Source organism: Pelmatolapia mariae, linkage group LG15 (assembly GCF_036321145.2).
Source record: "Pelmatolapia mariae isolate MD_Pm_ZW linkage group LG15, Pm_UMD_F_2, whole genome shotgun sequence".
NCBI lineage: Eukaryota > Metazoa > Chordata > Actinopteri > Cichliformes > Cichlidae > Pelmatolapia > Pelmatolapia mariae.
Genome location: NC_086240.1, coordinates 4,953,119 through 4,970,144, shown reverse-complemented (window position 1 = coordinate 4,970,144; position 17,026 = coordinate 4,953,119). Strand labels below are relative to the sequence as shown.

Sequence of the window (17,026 nt, the reverse complement as noted above, 5' to 3'; positions counted from 1 at the left end):
TTAAGTCAACTATACCTCAATTACCAACAGGATTTTGACAAAGCCAGGGGAGAGAATGAGAGAGTTTTCTTCTTCTTCTTTTTTTTGAAAGCCTATTAGAAAGTAAAGTGGAGCCCGAGTGAAGGTCACACACCGCGGGGGTGGGGGGTGGGGTGCACATTCGGTGACTTTCAGCTGCTTGACACACAGACTTAGCCACTGACACAGCATCATCCCGCCGCACAGGCGCCAGATTCGGTTTGACGTGAACCCAGATTACCGTGTCACCCCCTGAGGGGTTCCCACGCTGAACGAGCAGATGCTTCCCTCTTCTCCTCTTCCTGCCTCCTCCCTACTTTCGGTTACATATGCTCCGGGGTGATGGACGACAAAGAGTCTGGCTGCAGTTTACACCAGACATACCAGGCACCATTAGGAACCATTTTCTGCCCATTTGCCTGATAGCTGCTATCACTTATAGAAGTGATTTGCTCTCCTTCCCTGCACCCTGCGTCCCTTCAAGTGATGGATCTCCCATTGATTTGCCAGCGCTGAAGATCTCTAAGAGAACAGAGCGACGACCAAGCAGATGTGCCAGTCAGCTCTCAACTATCTATCAACCGCTGGTGAAAGGGGACAGTTTAAGCCTCTTTAAGGATCCTATTCACAGTGACTTACTAAAAGTGCTTATGCTAATCTCGTTATCGCTCCTGGCCTCGTGGTAACAGAGGATGGGAAGCTGCTGGGAGGTCAGGGGCCACATTATTTTTTACCAAACAGGTCCCAAATATTTACACGTTCCTCCATCTGCTTCTTTATTTTCACTTTGGGTATTGTTGAGTAATTTCTCCATCCTACTCGGAGATCTGCGTGGCTCTAGGTCTCCCCTAACCAGCTCACACCAGGATTATGAATTGACTGTGTTTCTGCGCGCTAATCTTATTTATTGCTCAGAGTGCGCTTGTTAAGTTGAGATATCAAAAGCGGGGTGTCGCATTAGGCAAGGTTTTTACGCTAACTGGCCTCGTAAAGTATAAATGCAGGCATAGGTGGAGATGGACTTTTTTTTTTTTTTTTTTAAAGTGCAATGGCCTCCACAGCTGTTGTTTGATCAGCCATCATCCAGTGCAGCTGACAGGCCAGAGCCACAGCTGGTGAAATTGAATATGTCAGGTAGCGCTTCATAAACAAGTCTTTAAAGGGCTTTTGATCTGCTCTGCAAGGACTTTGCAGGCTGATCAAATCTGCAGGGCAGATACAGTCAGTGATCTGAAATGTAGATGCGACGGCTACGCTCTTTTTGAAGGAGTCACCCTCAGTGACCCGGCGACGGGAGGACGTGATGAGGGTACTGAAATGAATGATAAATAAAGATAAATAAAGGTCGATTTGTAATTGACGTGATGGGATGGACTGGGGGGAGGGGGCAAAAACCAGAGTGTGTAATAATTTTCTTTTTCTGCAGGTCTGCAACACAACATTTCAAGTGAAAGCTGATCGTACCAAGAACCCCCCCCCCCCCCCCCCCCCCCCCCCCCCAAAAAAAAAAAAAGTGTGCGTGTGCATCTCGTTATGATGCTGCAAACAACACAGAGAAACAAGAGGCAGAGAGACAGCAACACTTCTTTTTTGATCCTGCTAGCTGAGCTTAGCGGGATCAAGCCCGTCACTGTTGGGGAAACCCACAAAGGTTTAGACAGTTTTAAAAATGTCAAAACACTGAATTACAGTGGTAGTTGTACATAATTACACCTGTATTACTGATGCACCACTGCACCGCCAGAATTTTACTATTAGCAGATTGAAGTGGACTTGTTTTAAAAAAAGACTTAAAGACTTTAGTCCAGTGTTTCTAGCCATAAGGGGCTGCGGAGATGATTAATGAGGTTCTGCTACACAGATTTATTGTGGTTTTGTTTCTCTTTTTAATTTGCTGTGAAATATTGATGCATTTACATCTTTGGGCTTCAATCTGTTATTTAAATTAAACCACCGGAGACTTTCAGTGAGGAAATGTTTGGTTTGTGGCTCTGACAACAACTCAGAAACATCAGAAATTTCACCTCAATTAGACAGTCTTTCTGCTGTAATACTGGTTTTTAAATAATAATCTTATGTCTTTTAAAGCCTCAGTCTGAAAACTAAGCAGTAATTTAATTACTTATTTAATAAAGACTCTACAGTAATAGCCAAAAAAACAAACAAAAAAAAACAATCCGACCATTCCCTGTGAGCAGCTACTTGGTGACAGAAGAAGAACTCCCTTCAGTAGGAAGAAAGACTTCAATTAGAGACCTGCAGCTGGACCAGGCTCAAGGAGGAACAACCAGTTGGTTGGGGGGACCAATGCACCCCGCCACACTGCTAAAACTGCTCTGGAATTGTTTAAATGAGACAAAAGGCCAAAGGCATCACGCTGACCTCAAAACTCCCCAGAGCCTGACGCGATCAAGCATGGATTGCACACCTCACAACAAACCAGATCCATGGATCCTCCATCCAGGATTTGCTGCCAGCGTCCAGGTGCCTGACAGTACAGCGCACAAACAGGTGTTGGGTCCATACCCAGTCATTTTTTAAATGTTTTGAATGTGACTCTAATGTAGCGGCTAATAGTTGTGTTTGATATTAGGCTATTTGTTTTATCTGTTAGGTGTGAGGGAATAGCCACCATCTGTTTAATTAGATCGTTTCGTTCATTCAGATGTAACCCCACAGATGCTAACATTATTAATACAGAACTGTGCAAAAGTCTTGAGCTGCACCTCATTCCTTTATATGTTGCAAGGAAATGTTATTCAAGCATACATGGCAGCTAATACAGCTTTTTTGTCATTTCTTTAAGTAGTCTTTAGGAATAGTTCTCCAGGGTACGTGAAGGACATTCAAAGCTCTTCTCTTGGCTGTTGGATGCATTTTGTTCTGTTTTGTCAAAATGATCCCACACTGCTTCAATAATGTTGAAATGTCAAACTTGGATTCAACACTTCATCAGACCTGCTGTCCAGTTATTCATTTGGCATATGTCAGCTTCTTTTCCCCGTTTCCCTTCCTTAACTCTGTGAAGCCTGAACCATGAAATAATTGTCAGAAAATTCAATTATTTTTAAACTGGAGTATTTATTAAATCTTCTGACAATTAGAAAAGAGAAAGAAAAATTTAATATCAATTTGCACATATGAGTTTTAATTTGTATTATTTTTGCTACAGCTGGCATTTTTGTATAATTTATCCCTCACAGCAGCACTACATGTTTCTGATAATATGCATCAGGTTTTTCAGGAATAACATTCTTACTAATAATGTAGCGTAGGTCTCAAAAACTCAAAGTTCAAAAGATCTGGTTTTACTGGTATAAGAAAAGCTTCTTGATAGACACCCTTCCAGTTAGACCATCTCTGTGGAGGCTTCAGTGACCAGTACATGGATCAGCTGGTTTAAGGTCTCTCAGGTCCTGTGTCAGGTCGTTGCTGTGTTTTTCCTCTTTCTCAAGGGAATAACTTTCAGATATTGTTCATCAGCTGTACATACTACATATCCTAACTTTATTTGCTCTCCACTTGTCCATCTCTTCAGTTAGGTGCCTTTTTATGTGTGAATGATTCATAGGTCAGCGTTACCAAAGAAAGCATTTCTTTGAAAATGTTCAGGTACAAGGACTGGACTGAAAGTAAGTGAAAAAGCAGCCAATGTCCAAAGAAAAGCCTGGAATTATGGACCACTTAAAAAAACAAAACAAAAAAACATGAAAAGTCAGGCTCTTTGGAAGCTAAATATAAAAAATGCAGGCTGGCTCAAGATTTTTGCACAACACTATATGTAAAGAATAAAAAAAAATAGAAATAAATATTCTCGCTCGAGAACTAGAAACCAGCATATTTTAGTAAAACCTGCTTTTTATTAGTATTTTATCATTTTACTGTAGATGTTTTATATAGAGAGAGTGCAGTGAAGTGCTGGGTTGCTGTCTCTGTCTTAAATTGGGACAGATTGCACTCCACATTATAAATTATAAACCTTGCACAGCCTGCTTTGGCAACAGTGTAGTGCAGTTAATTATGGTATCTGTGAAGTAAATTTGAGCTTGAAGGACACAGCGAGACGAGGGAGAGGAGACAGGTGTAAACAGACTGAGAGAGAGAGGTGGTGGTGGTGGGGAGGGAGGGAGGGAGCAGAGAAAAGATAGAAAGGCTGTCTATATATAGAGACAGACTTGGAGAGGAAAAGAAGTGACGAGAGACGAAGTGCTGAGGAAAACTGATGGGTGAAATACAGCCAATGCGATTCTGTTACTTTGTGAGACTTCGGCAAATGAAGTGGGAAGTGAAAACCGAGCTGTCTCGACATTTGAAAGCATTCAAAAACAGCCTTCATGTGCGTGCTGTACACTGGGTTGGAAAGCTGCTGCACTGATGCTGGCAGGGGTGGGATGCTGTGCGCTACGTCTGCAGCAGCAGCAGCAGTAGCAGCAGTCCTGGTATTCAGGGGCTACATCTCAGCCTTTTTCTCACTCTCCCTCTCTCTCTCACACGCACGCACACATACATGCTCCCTCTCCCTCTCCTCTGTTACCTTGGTAACATATTTTCTGCATGGAAATAGCATCTCTTGCTGTGCTCACCGCGAAAAAGAAAGAAGAAAAAAAAACGCCACTTGAAGTGATTGAAACGTGTGTGTGTGTGTGTGTGTGTGTGTGTGTGTGTGTGTGTGTGTGTGTGTGTGTGTGTGTGTGTGTGTGTGTGTGTGTGTGTGTAACTGTGGATTTAAGTTGGGAGATTTGACCTACAGTTCAGATGAGATTGAGTTATTACTGTTCTGCATGTCTTACCACCAAATTGACTGTGTGATCGAGCAGTGGACCAGTTAAGCATAATAGTCGCTGACAGCCTTTCATTATAAGGATGTAGTGGAGGTGAAAGTGGAGCCCACATGAGAGCCAATTTGGATAGATTTGCAGTCACCTTTAATAGGTGGAAACACGCAAATGATGCATAAATATATCAAACAAATCGCTAAATCGATGTTTGCTTATCTGAGTGTCTCTGCATGTTTGCATCCAGCACATGACTGTGAAATTCTGCTCTTCAGTATGCAAGAGCAAGTGTTATTAAGAAATTTAAAATAAATAATAGACCACACGGGGCTGAGGGTTGATCTGCTCGGATTTCCTGATTTAGTCTCTGTTCACAGATGAAAGAGGGGGGGCTTCAGCAGTGCAGCAACTGGGGTGTGAGGGGTGTGTGGACCGTACAGCTGAGGCTGCCTGGTGTGCTTCAGTGTTGTAAGCCGTTTTCGTGCTTGCCTGTCAGAGGAGCACACGCACAGAGGGAGAGAGAGAGAGTGAGAGAGAGAGGAGAGGAACGGGCAAACTAATGGAAGAAAGATCGAGATACTAGGTGAGACCACGCTCAGCTGCAAATAAGCCGAGACTTGTCCGAGGCAGTGAGGGAGAGGGAGAGAGAAAGAGGATAAGATCCAGGTAAACATCCAGCACAGGATTTAAAAAAAACAGAGAGAGAAAGAAATAAAAAGAACACACAAACACACAAGTGTCTTGACTCCTGGGAGAGAGGAGCCATAATGAAATAAGCATCTGAAAGAGAGCAGGTGTTGGAGGCTTGACAGACTTCGGCTGCATAACAAGTAGTGCATTTACTCTCCCCTGCCTTTGTCAATCAAAACAACCAATCCAGTAAATAAATGCTCCTTTGAAAAAAGAGAAGAAGAAGAAGAGGACAGAGACCCCTGAGTGCAATCATGCTTGAATCAGCCTTTACATGCTGTGGCCGTCTCTTTAGCACATGTAGACACACAAAGATGGGCTTGCACATCAGTCAAAGCTGGTCTCAGGTAGAGGTGGGGGAAAAAATTGAGGCTGGTACTGAATTTAAAGCAGGTGTGTACGGAGGAATGAAACACCAGGAATGCACTCAAGTTAAATCAATGTATTTCCTCAACAGAGATGCAGAGCAGCTCGGGTTTCTTTTTGTTTTCCTTTCCTTCTTTTGAATGATTTTACGTGACAGAGAGAGGACGGGAGTTTTTCACTGTAGGAAACTCAGAGAATTTCTTCCTCCTCGGAGGCTGCTGGGTGATGGAGCCTCTGCCTGGGGATCAGCACCACGGATAGCACTGCTGCCTGGGTGAGATCACTGAAGTGTGTTGCCTGCAGAGGGCGGTGGGAGCCGGTTTGGAGTCTGTAGCAGGATGACTAGGATCAGGCCAAAGAGCAGGATCTTAGCAGGATGCTGAGGTAGACAGTTGTGCTAATCCTGCTGGCTGAGCGGAAAGCGGAATTGGACTTATGTGTAAACTTGAAAATTGCAAGTGGATAGCCGACAAGGGAGGAAGGAAATCCCACTGAGCTTAATCAGCTTTTAGAATGCCTGTTATCCTTGAATTTAATATGAATGGAGGTGGACACATGTTGCCTTTGTGGAGGATTAAATATTGTTTTCTTTGTATCTTTTAGGGGGAAAATGCACATATGCTTTGGAAATCCTGTAGTGTGTTTGCTAGCTACAAGAAATGAGACTCAAGGGGTGATTTTTGAAAGGCTGAACGGGCCTACAGGCATAAACCCTGCAGTCTTGGGTGGTGTGAGTCATATGACTACTAGCACTTGTTGATAACAACTGCATAAAGTTTAAAGTAAAACTAGTCATGTTAAAAGTGTTTAATGTAGTGGTCTCCGATACTGTAAATGATGGTATTTTTTAAATACCAAATAAATACAGGGGCAGTATTGCTGATACCAGTACTGATACTTTTAACCCATAAAGGCAGCTCGTGTAGGGCAATGTGTCACAACTTAATCATTAATAATCATTCATTTGCAACCACTAAATCACTGTAGTGATTTTTACCTTCCACAATAATAAGTTAACACAATAAAACACAACTTTCAGCTTTTCATGTATTTTGAAACTTGAAGCTTACTCTGTTTAAATCTGTTATCGGCTATAAACCAAATAGACGTGACAGCCAACAAGAAAAGATTAAATACAGAGTATTGATCGATACTATTGTTATTTGAATCGATCTGCCCACCTCTAGTTTAATAACCACATAATTATTATTAATAGACAGGTATCTGGTAGACTAAGTGGACCTGTATGCAAAAGTCTGCAGTTATTTAAAAAACACAACCACACTTTTTTTATTTGAACAGAATTATTCTTCAAACGTTGGTGCTCCGTTTCACACAATATAAAAGATATTTTTAGGCTGAGCAGGCTGCTTGACAGCTCCTTTGAATCATTGTCTTATTGTAGAAGTCAGACTCGTTTCACGTTCCATTGTCATGACTGACTGCGTGACATTTTCCTCACCATTTGTGTTGAATCCATTCATCCCTCTATTTGTGCAATCTTTCCCATGTCACTGACTCCACTGCAGGATATTTCCACCTCCATGCTTAACTCAAAAATTTTATTTTTTTCCCCATCAAATGCTGCTCCATTTTTTTCCCCTTCCAACGAATCTTTGATGATTGAGGCCACAAAACCCAGTATAAACTTTATGTGTCCATGGCGTGTTGCTTTAAGAATGACTCTGAAATATTCAGCCGTTGACTCGAACCAGTGAGGTTGTATAACACTTCTACATGAAGCCTGCTTGTGCAAGTAAAACCACTTTCTGCATCAGCTAATCCTACCTTAATGACATTTTGTGTTGATATCTTTTTGTAGGTTTACCTACTTTGGAACTATCTGTTACACACCTTTCAGATTTTGAGTCAGCTGGATAGTGGATCATGTGGTTGCTAAATATTAAGAGTCACAAATCACTTAAAGCCCAGTAAGTCAAAGAGGTGCTTCAAGATTTTATTGATTTTTTTTCCCACATACTAATATTTTCCATCATTTTTCTTTCATTTCAGGGTTGTGGGAGGCTGGAACCTAACCCAGCTGTCATAGAGCGAGAGGTAGGGTGCACCTCTCGCTCTATGACAGGGTCACATGGTCACAGAGACACACAGTCATGCTTATATTCGCAGGCCTATGCCCTCCATAACTGTGGCAGGAAACCAGAGTACCAGGAGAGGATCCACACAAACATGGGAAGGACCTTCTTGTGGTTCTATCCACCCCACTAATGTTTTATCCTATGTTTATATTAGTATTTATTCTTTTTTATAGTAGAATAAAAATGACATATAGAGGCATGAAGCCAAACCACTGGTTTAAAGGAGAGAAGTGGGGAAAGGTGGGTCATAAGACACTTTATTTTGTGCATTTTGGCAAGTGTATACATATGTGTCTGTTATATACCTGTTAACTGTAGAAAATGCCCATATCAAGATTAACACAACAATCAGGTCTCTAAAGTATTTTACCATGTTATCCTGAGTCAACACACACTCTTTAGACCTTGTCACGTGTTCTCTTTTTTCTAAGATAAAGAGAGCTTCGGTCCAGTTCAAGTTAAACAGATTTATTGCCTCAACCAGTTCAAAGAATAATTCATGTACACAGATCTCCTTCTGGTTAGAAAACCACAGTCTGCAGCAGTTTTCTGTAGCCAAATCCCGGAAGAGAGAACTTAGCTATACACATATTTATAAAAGAGAATGTGCATCTATCTGATTGGTCAAAAACCGTTGAGAAGGGCCGTGGTCTAGACCTTTAGCCCCCCTTATTGGTGGACAGGTTGTGCTCTTTTTCTCCTCCCTCAGTTGCAGCTTCACCTAGTGATGGACACACACACACGCATACAGCCTGACCTCTTACCTAGTTTCATGCATCTGAGGCATCATCTATCTGTGAGGGCTATTGTTTCTTGACCTTGCTCTGGTTCAATCCTGCATTTCTGCACACAGCCTTCCACCAAGTCTGCACAAAGAACCCTGCATCTTGTGAATCTAAAACTTTTCTACTTAATTTATTTTGAGTGCTCAGTAGTGCAATTAACTCTTTTTTTTCTTTTCTTTTTTTTGACTAGGGGATAGGACAGGGAGAAAGAATGAAAGAAAGAGAGGGAGAGAAAGAAAATAGAGTGGAGAAGAGATGGTGAGAAAGGGGGGAAGAAAAAAAAAGAAAAACAAACAAAACACCTGGATCACCTGTATGGAGATAAAAAAAAAACAGAAGAGAAAACAAACAAAAAAGAGCAACATAATGAATACACCATCACAATAAACTAGCTAACAGTAGATAACAGTAGATACTAAATATTAAATGTTATTGTGCAGCACGCAAGATTGACAGCGCACAATGTGCTTTGAGGTAGCAGCTAAGAAAGGTGTAGTTCGTGCCTGTGAACACCCGTGTGTACACCTGTGTGCACACCTGTGTGGATCAGCACGCTTGTATGCAAAAGGTTTCTCCATGTAACGATCTGCTAGGGAGTGTGGGGAGCCATAGCCCCGTCCCCCAGGGCATGAAGCAGGCATGGAGGAGATCCAGGCCCCAGACATCCAGAGGCCCCAGAGTATGAGGACCCAAGGAGGACCACCAAAGGGGCAACCGTGCCACCCTCCTGGGAAGAGCTGAGGAGAGCCCCAAAAGAGAGGTCACCCAGGCAATTAACTATTAAAGAGATCTAAAATTATATTACAGTGCCCATACCATTTGCCTGCACAGGTCTTGTAAACCAATAAGACTCTGAATGTGAACCTCCCGCCCTGGTCGACTGGAACCTTTCTCTGTGCTTGATGCCTACACCTGTCCATCACCTGTCCCGGGCGTAACACACCTTCCACCTTTAAGTTGAGAAAATTGATGATGGACAGTTTAAGACATAAGAATCAGAGCTGACAACTGGGAATGGGCTAACATCAGGCTACTTTGTTGTCTTTTGTTTGGGGGAGTAAACTACATAAATTTCACTTAGAGCACTTTATACTACGTGTCTCATTCACGCATAAACTTTTTTCTATGCTTAAGTGCTTTCTGTCTAACATTTACGCACATTCATACTACTAGTACTGGGTTGGGCTCCCTTTTGGCTTCAGCACTGCCTTAATTCTTCATTGCACAGACTCAACAAGGCCACCATGTCTATATACCTAAATGCAATGAGTGATGTGATTGGCTGATTAGGTAGTCACACAAAGGAGCAGTTGAAACAGTGTCAGATGAGCGTATCAGTATTTTAGGATGCTTAGGATTCTAGGACTTAATCACAACTTGTTTTCCACACTTTTGGAGAAAAATCATTTATAACATTGCACCGTCTCCTCCTTTTTCCTTCTGGCACCCTCTCGGTTATTAACATAGCACACGGTGCCAGAGGAGATGCTGTGCAGCAGCAGACTGACAGTCACACAAAGTTTGTCAATCTCAAAGAAGACCCACTTTAGTAAAAACTAACTGTGAAGTTCAGAGTTGGAATGACCCATTTTATTGGTGGGCAGGTGAGATACATGTGTGTAAATATGAACAAAGGAAGTTCATGGTTGACGTCTGTACATTACATTCTAACAAAGAAAGTGATGGTCTCGCAGTCAATTCAAAGCACGCTTCAGGTAATTTGACTGTGACAGGCTCTGAGTGAGATCATATTACTCGTTCATCTGTGTAAAGACGGTTCATAGAAAATATAAAGCAACTCATGACTAAAGTTTAATCGGTTAACACTTTAAATCACACCTCGATCTATGTCTACTGAATTTTAATACAGCCATACAATACAAGTATACAAGGTTATTCTGTGGTTAGAGAAAAATACAACCGAAGAAGGTGTGAAAATGCAAAGATACAGCTGTTTTGTTTTTTAAACTTCGTATACATGTGAAACAGGTCAAACAAGTCTTGAGGCCTCTTCTTTTGTATCATAGGTACGATCTCTTAATGCAGGAGAAAAAAAACAAAACACAATTATACTAAACACAGCCTGAGTCAAGTGTACAATATGCACACTTGAGGGAAATAAAAGCAATGCGACAAAATAAAAATACTAATAGCCCGCTGCTTCTCTGATCACTCCGGTAAAAATAAGTCTCTGATGTTTGTCCATGGGTTCCATCTTCTGGCAGCTGAGTGCCACTGGAGAAACGAAGGGACTGTGCTGGCTGGGGCTTTAGGGAATAGTCACTGCGTTCCTCATCCAATATGACAGCAGAAGAAGAAGAAAGGGGGCTCAGGAAAAACCAGCTGAATTTCAGTGTTCTAAGTCTTTTAATCTGTCAGATTTTTAATATAAATCAATAAGTCTCAAGCTTCTCATTCCATCTTCAAACGAGGTCTCACGTGTGTCGCTAGAATGCTCTTTTTTTTTTTCTTTCTTCTTTTTTCGTCTTCGTGACTCGACGCTGACGGATACGTTCTCATTGGTTATTTTTGGCTTTGGCGTGTGTGAGAATGTGAGACTTTAGGTTGGTTGACTGGGCGAATTTCTTATTGCAGCCGTCAAAAGGGCAGACGTAGGGCCGGTCTCCAGTGTGGATCCGCACGTGCGTGCGCAGGTTGAAGTCCAGAGAAAACCTTTTCCCGCAGCCTTCGAAGGTGCACTGAGGGGGAGAGGAGAGGAGCAGAGGAATGATTAAACAGTGCGTCTTTAAAACCTTCCACAGCAATGGTCTCATTTCAATGAAAATATGTCAGTGTTTATACAGAATCACTTGTTAAAACCGCTCGAGCAGAAATTGTCTGAAAAGACTTTAAACAATTCCAGCCGGTGTCATTTACCCACCAAAGATAAACTTTTACTGACATTTGGTGGGTGAATCTCATCAGGGAGAAATTACTTAGCCCATTTTCCTTCACTTGAATTAAGCACCATGCAGTGCTGAGTTTATAAGCTTTATATGGAAAGTCTGTGCGTGTGTGTGTGTGGACAACCTGGAAGGGTTTCTCCCCTGTGTGAACGAGTTGATGGCGCTTGAGCTTGGAGCTCTCAACAAAGGCCTTGCCGCACTCTGCGCAGACGTGCACACGGGGTCCGTGGGTGTGGAGATGCTTCCTCATGGCCGAGTTATCCCTGAACATCTTTGTGCAGCCCTGAAGGAGCAAAGAAGCAGTTAGTAAGGTGCTTTGCAGCAAGGTTCAGGTTTTCTCTGCAAATGCAAGCTTAAAGGGAGCTCAGCATTTTCTGCAGTTTCTCTGACACATCTTTAAATTGTGAAAAACAGTGGGATAGAGTAAGAGTGCCCCTATTCTCTCCTGAAGTGATAATGTACTCTTAAAAGCCTCACACTGAAGTAGCAAGCAGCTCACGGAGCGAACAAAACCCATTTACATTAGCTAATTCAGATAAGGCCTGATTGTTCTAGCGTGCACATAAAAATCAATACACTCAAGTGCTTTTAAATAACCTTCAGTGAAATTTCCAATTACACGGAAAGCAACAAAGTGCAAGACTTTTAAACCCATCAGGAGCTATGAGCTCCGTTCTGCCAGAACAGTGACAAGGAGGGACACCATCAATGAACTCACTTTATGAGGGCAAGCTATCGTGCGGGGGGCATCGTCCTCTTTGACTTTCCTGGGTTTCATTCTGCAAATAAAAAAAATAAAGAAATAAGCTCCTGTGTTATCTACAGGTCCAGGTTACACCAGATTATTGATTAACTTGACTCCTAAAGGACATTTAAACACATTTAAAAGACACACATAATGAAAACAGCAAGACCAATTACAGGTATACATCTATTGACAAATAAACACTGGTACGCTTAAAGTAAAATCCAACTAATGTAATATTTACAGGCCTTTTAAACACCTTGTCATGGTTTTTGAGACACAGAGTCAAATTAAAAAAAAAAAGGAAAAAAAAACTCAACTAAAAGGGGCAACTGAAACATCAACAGAGACTAAAACAGACTGAGATCAACAGTTAATTAAGTAAACATCAGATCAACCGCGCACTGATTTTTCCAGCAACTAATCTCACCATTATAAACTTCTTAGACCTGGTAAATAATATACCACAGCATTATTATTGTTCTTAGCAAATAAGTAAAAAAAACTAAACACAAAAAAGAAACAACTCCTTCAGTGTTAACTGTTGCACTGTTTTGATAGAATAAGAAAATCAACTAGACATTGTTAGGCAATAACAAACAATTAATTTAAAAAAAAGAAAAACCTCACAAAATAACCAATAACAAAATGACCCACTGGACACTGAATAGCGCTCCACGGGCTTTTGTGATCAACTAATCATCATTTCATAATAAAACACAATATAATAAGGGTAAACAGAAAGCCTCTCTTTGGTCTGATTTAGTAACAACATCCTAGCTTCTCCAGTAAACACTCTACACATGGCCTAATCCACTTGTGCACAAACATTAAACAGAGAAAATAATCACAAGGCATGTTTGTGTAATACCTGACACAGTTTTTAAATCCTAATTACAACCAAACCTTGACATTTTAATTCTTGGGAGGAAAACTAAGGAAAAAAAACTCCAGAGTTTAGCAGAGTGCAGCTAAAATTTACCCTGTGTGTTTTTGACCTTTCAGACTCATGGCATTCATGAGCAGCAGCGGTATTGTTGTGCATATTCATCAGAACTGTGTGGACAGTGTAAACAGGTCTGTTTACAGCTGGGAATGACTGACGCAGGGATCCTGGCACACACACACTCACCTGGCAAACTCAGCCAGCTGTTTTGGGTCTGAAAGGTCGATCCCCGGGATACCACCAGGGGGCAGCTTCTTCCCCGTCATGTACTCGGAGTAATCCGGAGGAGAGTTCTCCCCGACGATCTGCTCCTCCACCACCGATTCATGGTCAATGTCTTTATTATCATCTAGAAACACATTACAGAGACTGAACCGATAACATATTGGTGTTACCCTGGCTACAAGCCTCAGGAGGCTGGAAACATGTGCCCCCTGGGTTGTTGTTTTTTTTTTATAATTACCCAGGAGAAATGAATATAAAAGCACATATTCACATTAGGGTGTTTACCTGTTATTCACAATATGGCTACCTTTACTTTGCAAACTTTAACTTGTTAATTTTTTCTTAATTCAAATAAGTATCTTGTTTACAATAGTTTTGTTTTCAAGGGATTATGCAAACTGGGAATTAATTCCATGTTTGAAATATGTTAAACAAAAATAATTCAAATGAGATAAAACACACAAACACAAAGAGACACTAACACACAAACACATAACAAGACAAGCGTGCAAATAAGGTGTGCATGTGTGTAAATGACTCCTACTCACTACCAACCAGCAGAGAGCACTAAAAATAGATGACTGCGGTGTCCACTCAGAAAGCATATAGACAAGTATATTGCTAAAAGTTATTCTGACACAGTTCTTTATATAGTTTGTGTAATATAAATCACAGGCACCGATAATATGAGCTCTCGTTTGGCCCATAAAAGCCTTTTATGCGATTATAAATTCCCACCTGCTCAGTATCACTCTGCACCTAGCCTAATGGAGCTAGCCTTATGCAGGAGCAGAGCTGTCTGGTTAACTAGCAGCAACAGCAGCCAGAGCTAACTGCTAAACAGCTCCCGACTCATAATATAAGCGAATATCACACAATAGACACCTAGGTACTGTATCAGTTGCTTTTGTGCATTTAAAGTGCCACAATTTCGCGGCCTAAAGAGAAGAAAACCCCCCGAAACCCAGCTGCTTCTCTCTCACTCCCCCGAGCACCGCCGCCATCTCTGCCTGGCCGCGACTATCGCCATTTTTTCGGGGCCGCCGCCATACTTACTCGTCTCGGGGAATATGGCGGCGCCCAGCAACACCTAAAACATGGCCTCCCTTCAAAACAAAAACATTTCGATATACTACAGCGGGGGTTTGGATCGAAAAATTGTGTTACACGTCGCTTCTCATGGAGGTGCGGCGGAGCACTCCAGGAACTAGTCTGGTGCAGCAGGACAACGCCCTGGTAATGAGGCCTCATGCAACGGCTAACAACGGAGCTGTTAAAACACAGCTAGGCTAAGGTTACTTACCCGATGCCCACATTGTAACAGAAAATTCCCCCTCCAGTGTCTTTATTTGCACCTGCTTCTGTTCCCATTTTCTTCCGCCGCCCTCAGCGCCGCTTAAATAGCTCTTTTTGCCCGCTTTCTTCCCACCAGTGCCGCCTCGTTTCACCCGACCCACTGAGCTCTTCCCAGCCACAGTCACTAAAGTCTGCTCAATATACTCGTCCTCCACCCCAGGAGCCGGCACCGGGATGAGGATCTGGTCCTCGAACCCTCCACCGCCGTCCGTATGCAGGTCCGAGTCATCCCCACCGACCACCTCCTCCCGGGTCTGGACTAGGATAACCTCCTGGTGGTGGTGGATCGAGCTGGGGTCGTCCGTGACCAGTGGCTGGAGCGCGATCATGGGCTGCCCGTCGTCGTCGTCATCCCCGCCGACCACCGTGGTCTCGATAGTTTCCACCGGTATCGTCTCTACCTCTATCTCGTGGAGCTCCACAATCTCGGCCGGCATCTCCGAGCCGTCTGTCTCAATGTACAGCGTATCTCCGGATGCCATGTTGAAATTCACCAGCTTGTCTCTCTCATTCACGCCGTGTTGTGCTCCTTTTAGGACCTCACAAACACACTCACACACCCCCTGCTCTGCTCCTGCCGCTGTCTCTTCTCCCTCTTCGATAACAACTCTCTTCACTCCGTCCCACGCCAGTTCTCGTCGCCACTATCCTCTGTCACAAGGAAACATCGCGAGACTTCACTGAACCCAGCGATAACAGTGCTACTAGCGATAGTGGGGGTTCCCAAAGTTCGTAAACATGAGGTTATACACAGTTTCTGGTTTAGTTGCACAAACAGGGTGACAATTTATTATTATAATAATTTTTGTTGTTATTAATACTATGACAAATGCACAGTCTCATTTGTGCTAATATTACTGCAAATATCTCTGAACCTCACCTGATTTATGCAACATTAATCAAATGATAATTGCTTCTAAAATACAGCAAATCACTGGGTAGAACGAGGAGATCCCAAATGTACTTAAAAAGGGCAACAAACAAAATAGGCAACTTAAAAAAAAAATGTATTTTTGATGGGCATAGGTGATATTTATATTTTTTCCTGGTTTAACTTTATCAACTATACATCACAAATGAATTTTGTTTGTTTTGTTTTTTTTAAGTATAAAAAATTAACCCAACAAAAATAAAATATAAAAATCTAATATATATTGAGATTTCTAGCTCTGTAACCTGTGACCTCAAGCATACATCCAGTCTTCTATTGAGCCTTTGCAAACTGTAGTCTAAGTTTCCTGTTTGTATCTGACTAGTGACACCAGGTGTGGTCTTATGCTGCTCTGGCCCATCTTCTTCAAGGCTCGATGCATTGTGGGTTCAGAGATGCTCTTTTGCGCACTGTGGCTGTAACAAGAGGGTGAGTGTATATGTTTGAGCGATGAGAACAAAGTGGTCCTTCACACCTGCTGGCCTCACTAATCAGAACGTGTCGAGTACAGCGGCTTGGACAGCCGTGGTGTAGCAGCTGGTGCGGTGTTTGCACTCAGAAGTTATATGAAGTTTTATCAGTGAACAGCAACCGTGCAGTTCATGTTGTGTCTTGATGGGCTTTTTGTGTGGGTTGATTCATTCTTTTGAAAACACAGCAATATAAACAAAGATCTGAAAATAACTACACAGCTCACTATGAAAGGTTTTAAAAAGCAATCTTCATATAATGATAGTAATAATACTTAGTGAATACTGTATTTTGTAAATGTGGTCTTTAAGGAACACGTCACACTCCAGTGGTTGAATTGTGAATGGTCTCATCACCAAATCATATGTAAAAACTGTATCACATTAACTGATCGTTGACTGAATATCTCTGCAGGGACATTCATTACACGAGAAGGCTACACAAATGTGTGCTTTAAAAACACACTGAGACTGCACAGAAGCGCTCACATGTGTTTCAGCAGCAGTAATTTATGGCACCTGTTTCAATGACAGCAGATTTCTGTGTCGCGGAGACAAAAACTGCAAAGAACCAAAACAAACACACAAAAGGAAAGAGACCACCTCATTTATCCAAGACGTGTTTCACAGTTTATTTCAATTCATTTTAAACTTCTGTTTTATTTTTTTGTTTTTTTGTTTTTTGTCGTTGTTCTCAAACCAGGAAGCACTTTG

At 42.1% G+C, this 17,026-nt stretch overlaps 1 protein-coding gene across 2 annotated transcripts; it reads right to left on the bottom strand.

Moving 5' to 3' along the window:
• Window positions 1–11,141: 11,141 nt before the first annotated feature.
• Window positions 11,142–15,643, bottom strand: LOC134642826 (transcriptional repressor protein YY1-like). 2 transcript variants are annotated; one of them, XM_063494806.1, is made up of 5 exons: window positions 14,859–15,643; window positions 13,517–13,679; window positions 12,358–12,418; window positions 11,764–11,922; window positions 11,142–11,432 (listed from the first exon to the last, which is right to left on the bottom strand). In XM_063494806.1, exons 1-5 carry the CDS (start codon window positions 15,391–15,393, stop codon window positions 11,250–11,252), a joined length of 1,101 nt encoding a protein of 366 aa, XP_063350876.1. In that variant the 5' UTR covers window positions 15,394–15,643; the 3' UTR covers window positions 11,142–11,249. The 2 variants fall into 2 exon arrangements, with proteins under 2 accessions (XP_063350876.1, XP_063350877.1); XM_063494807.1 differs by having other exon boundaries at window positions 13,517–13,667; window positions 14,859–15,637.
• Between the last annotated feature and the right edge of the window lie 1,383 nt (window positions 15,644–17,026).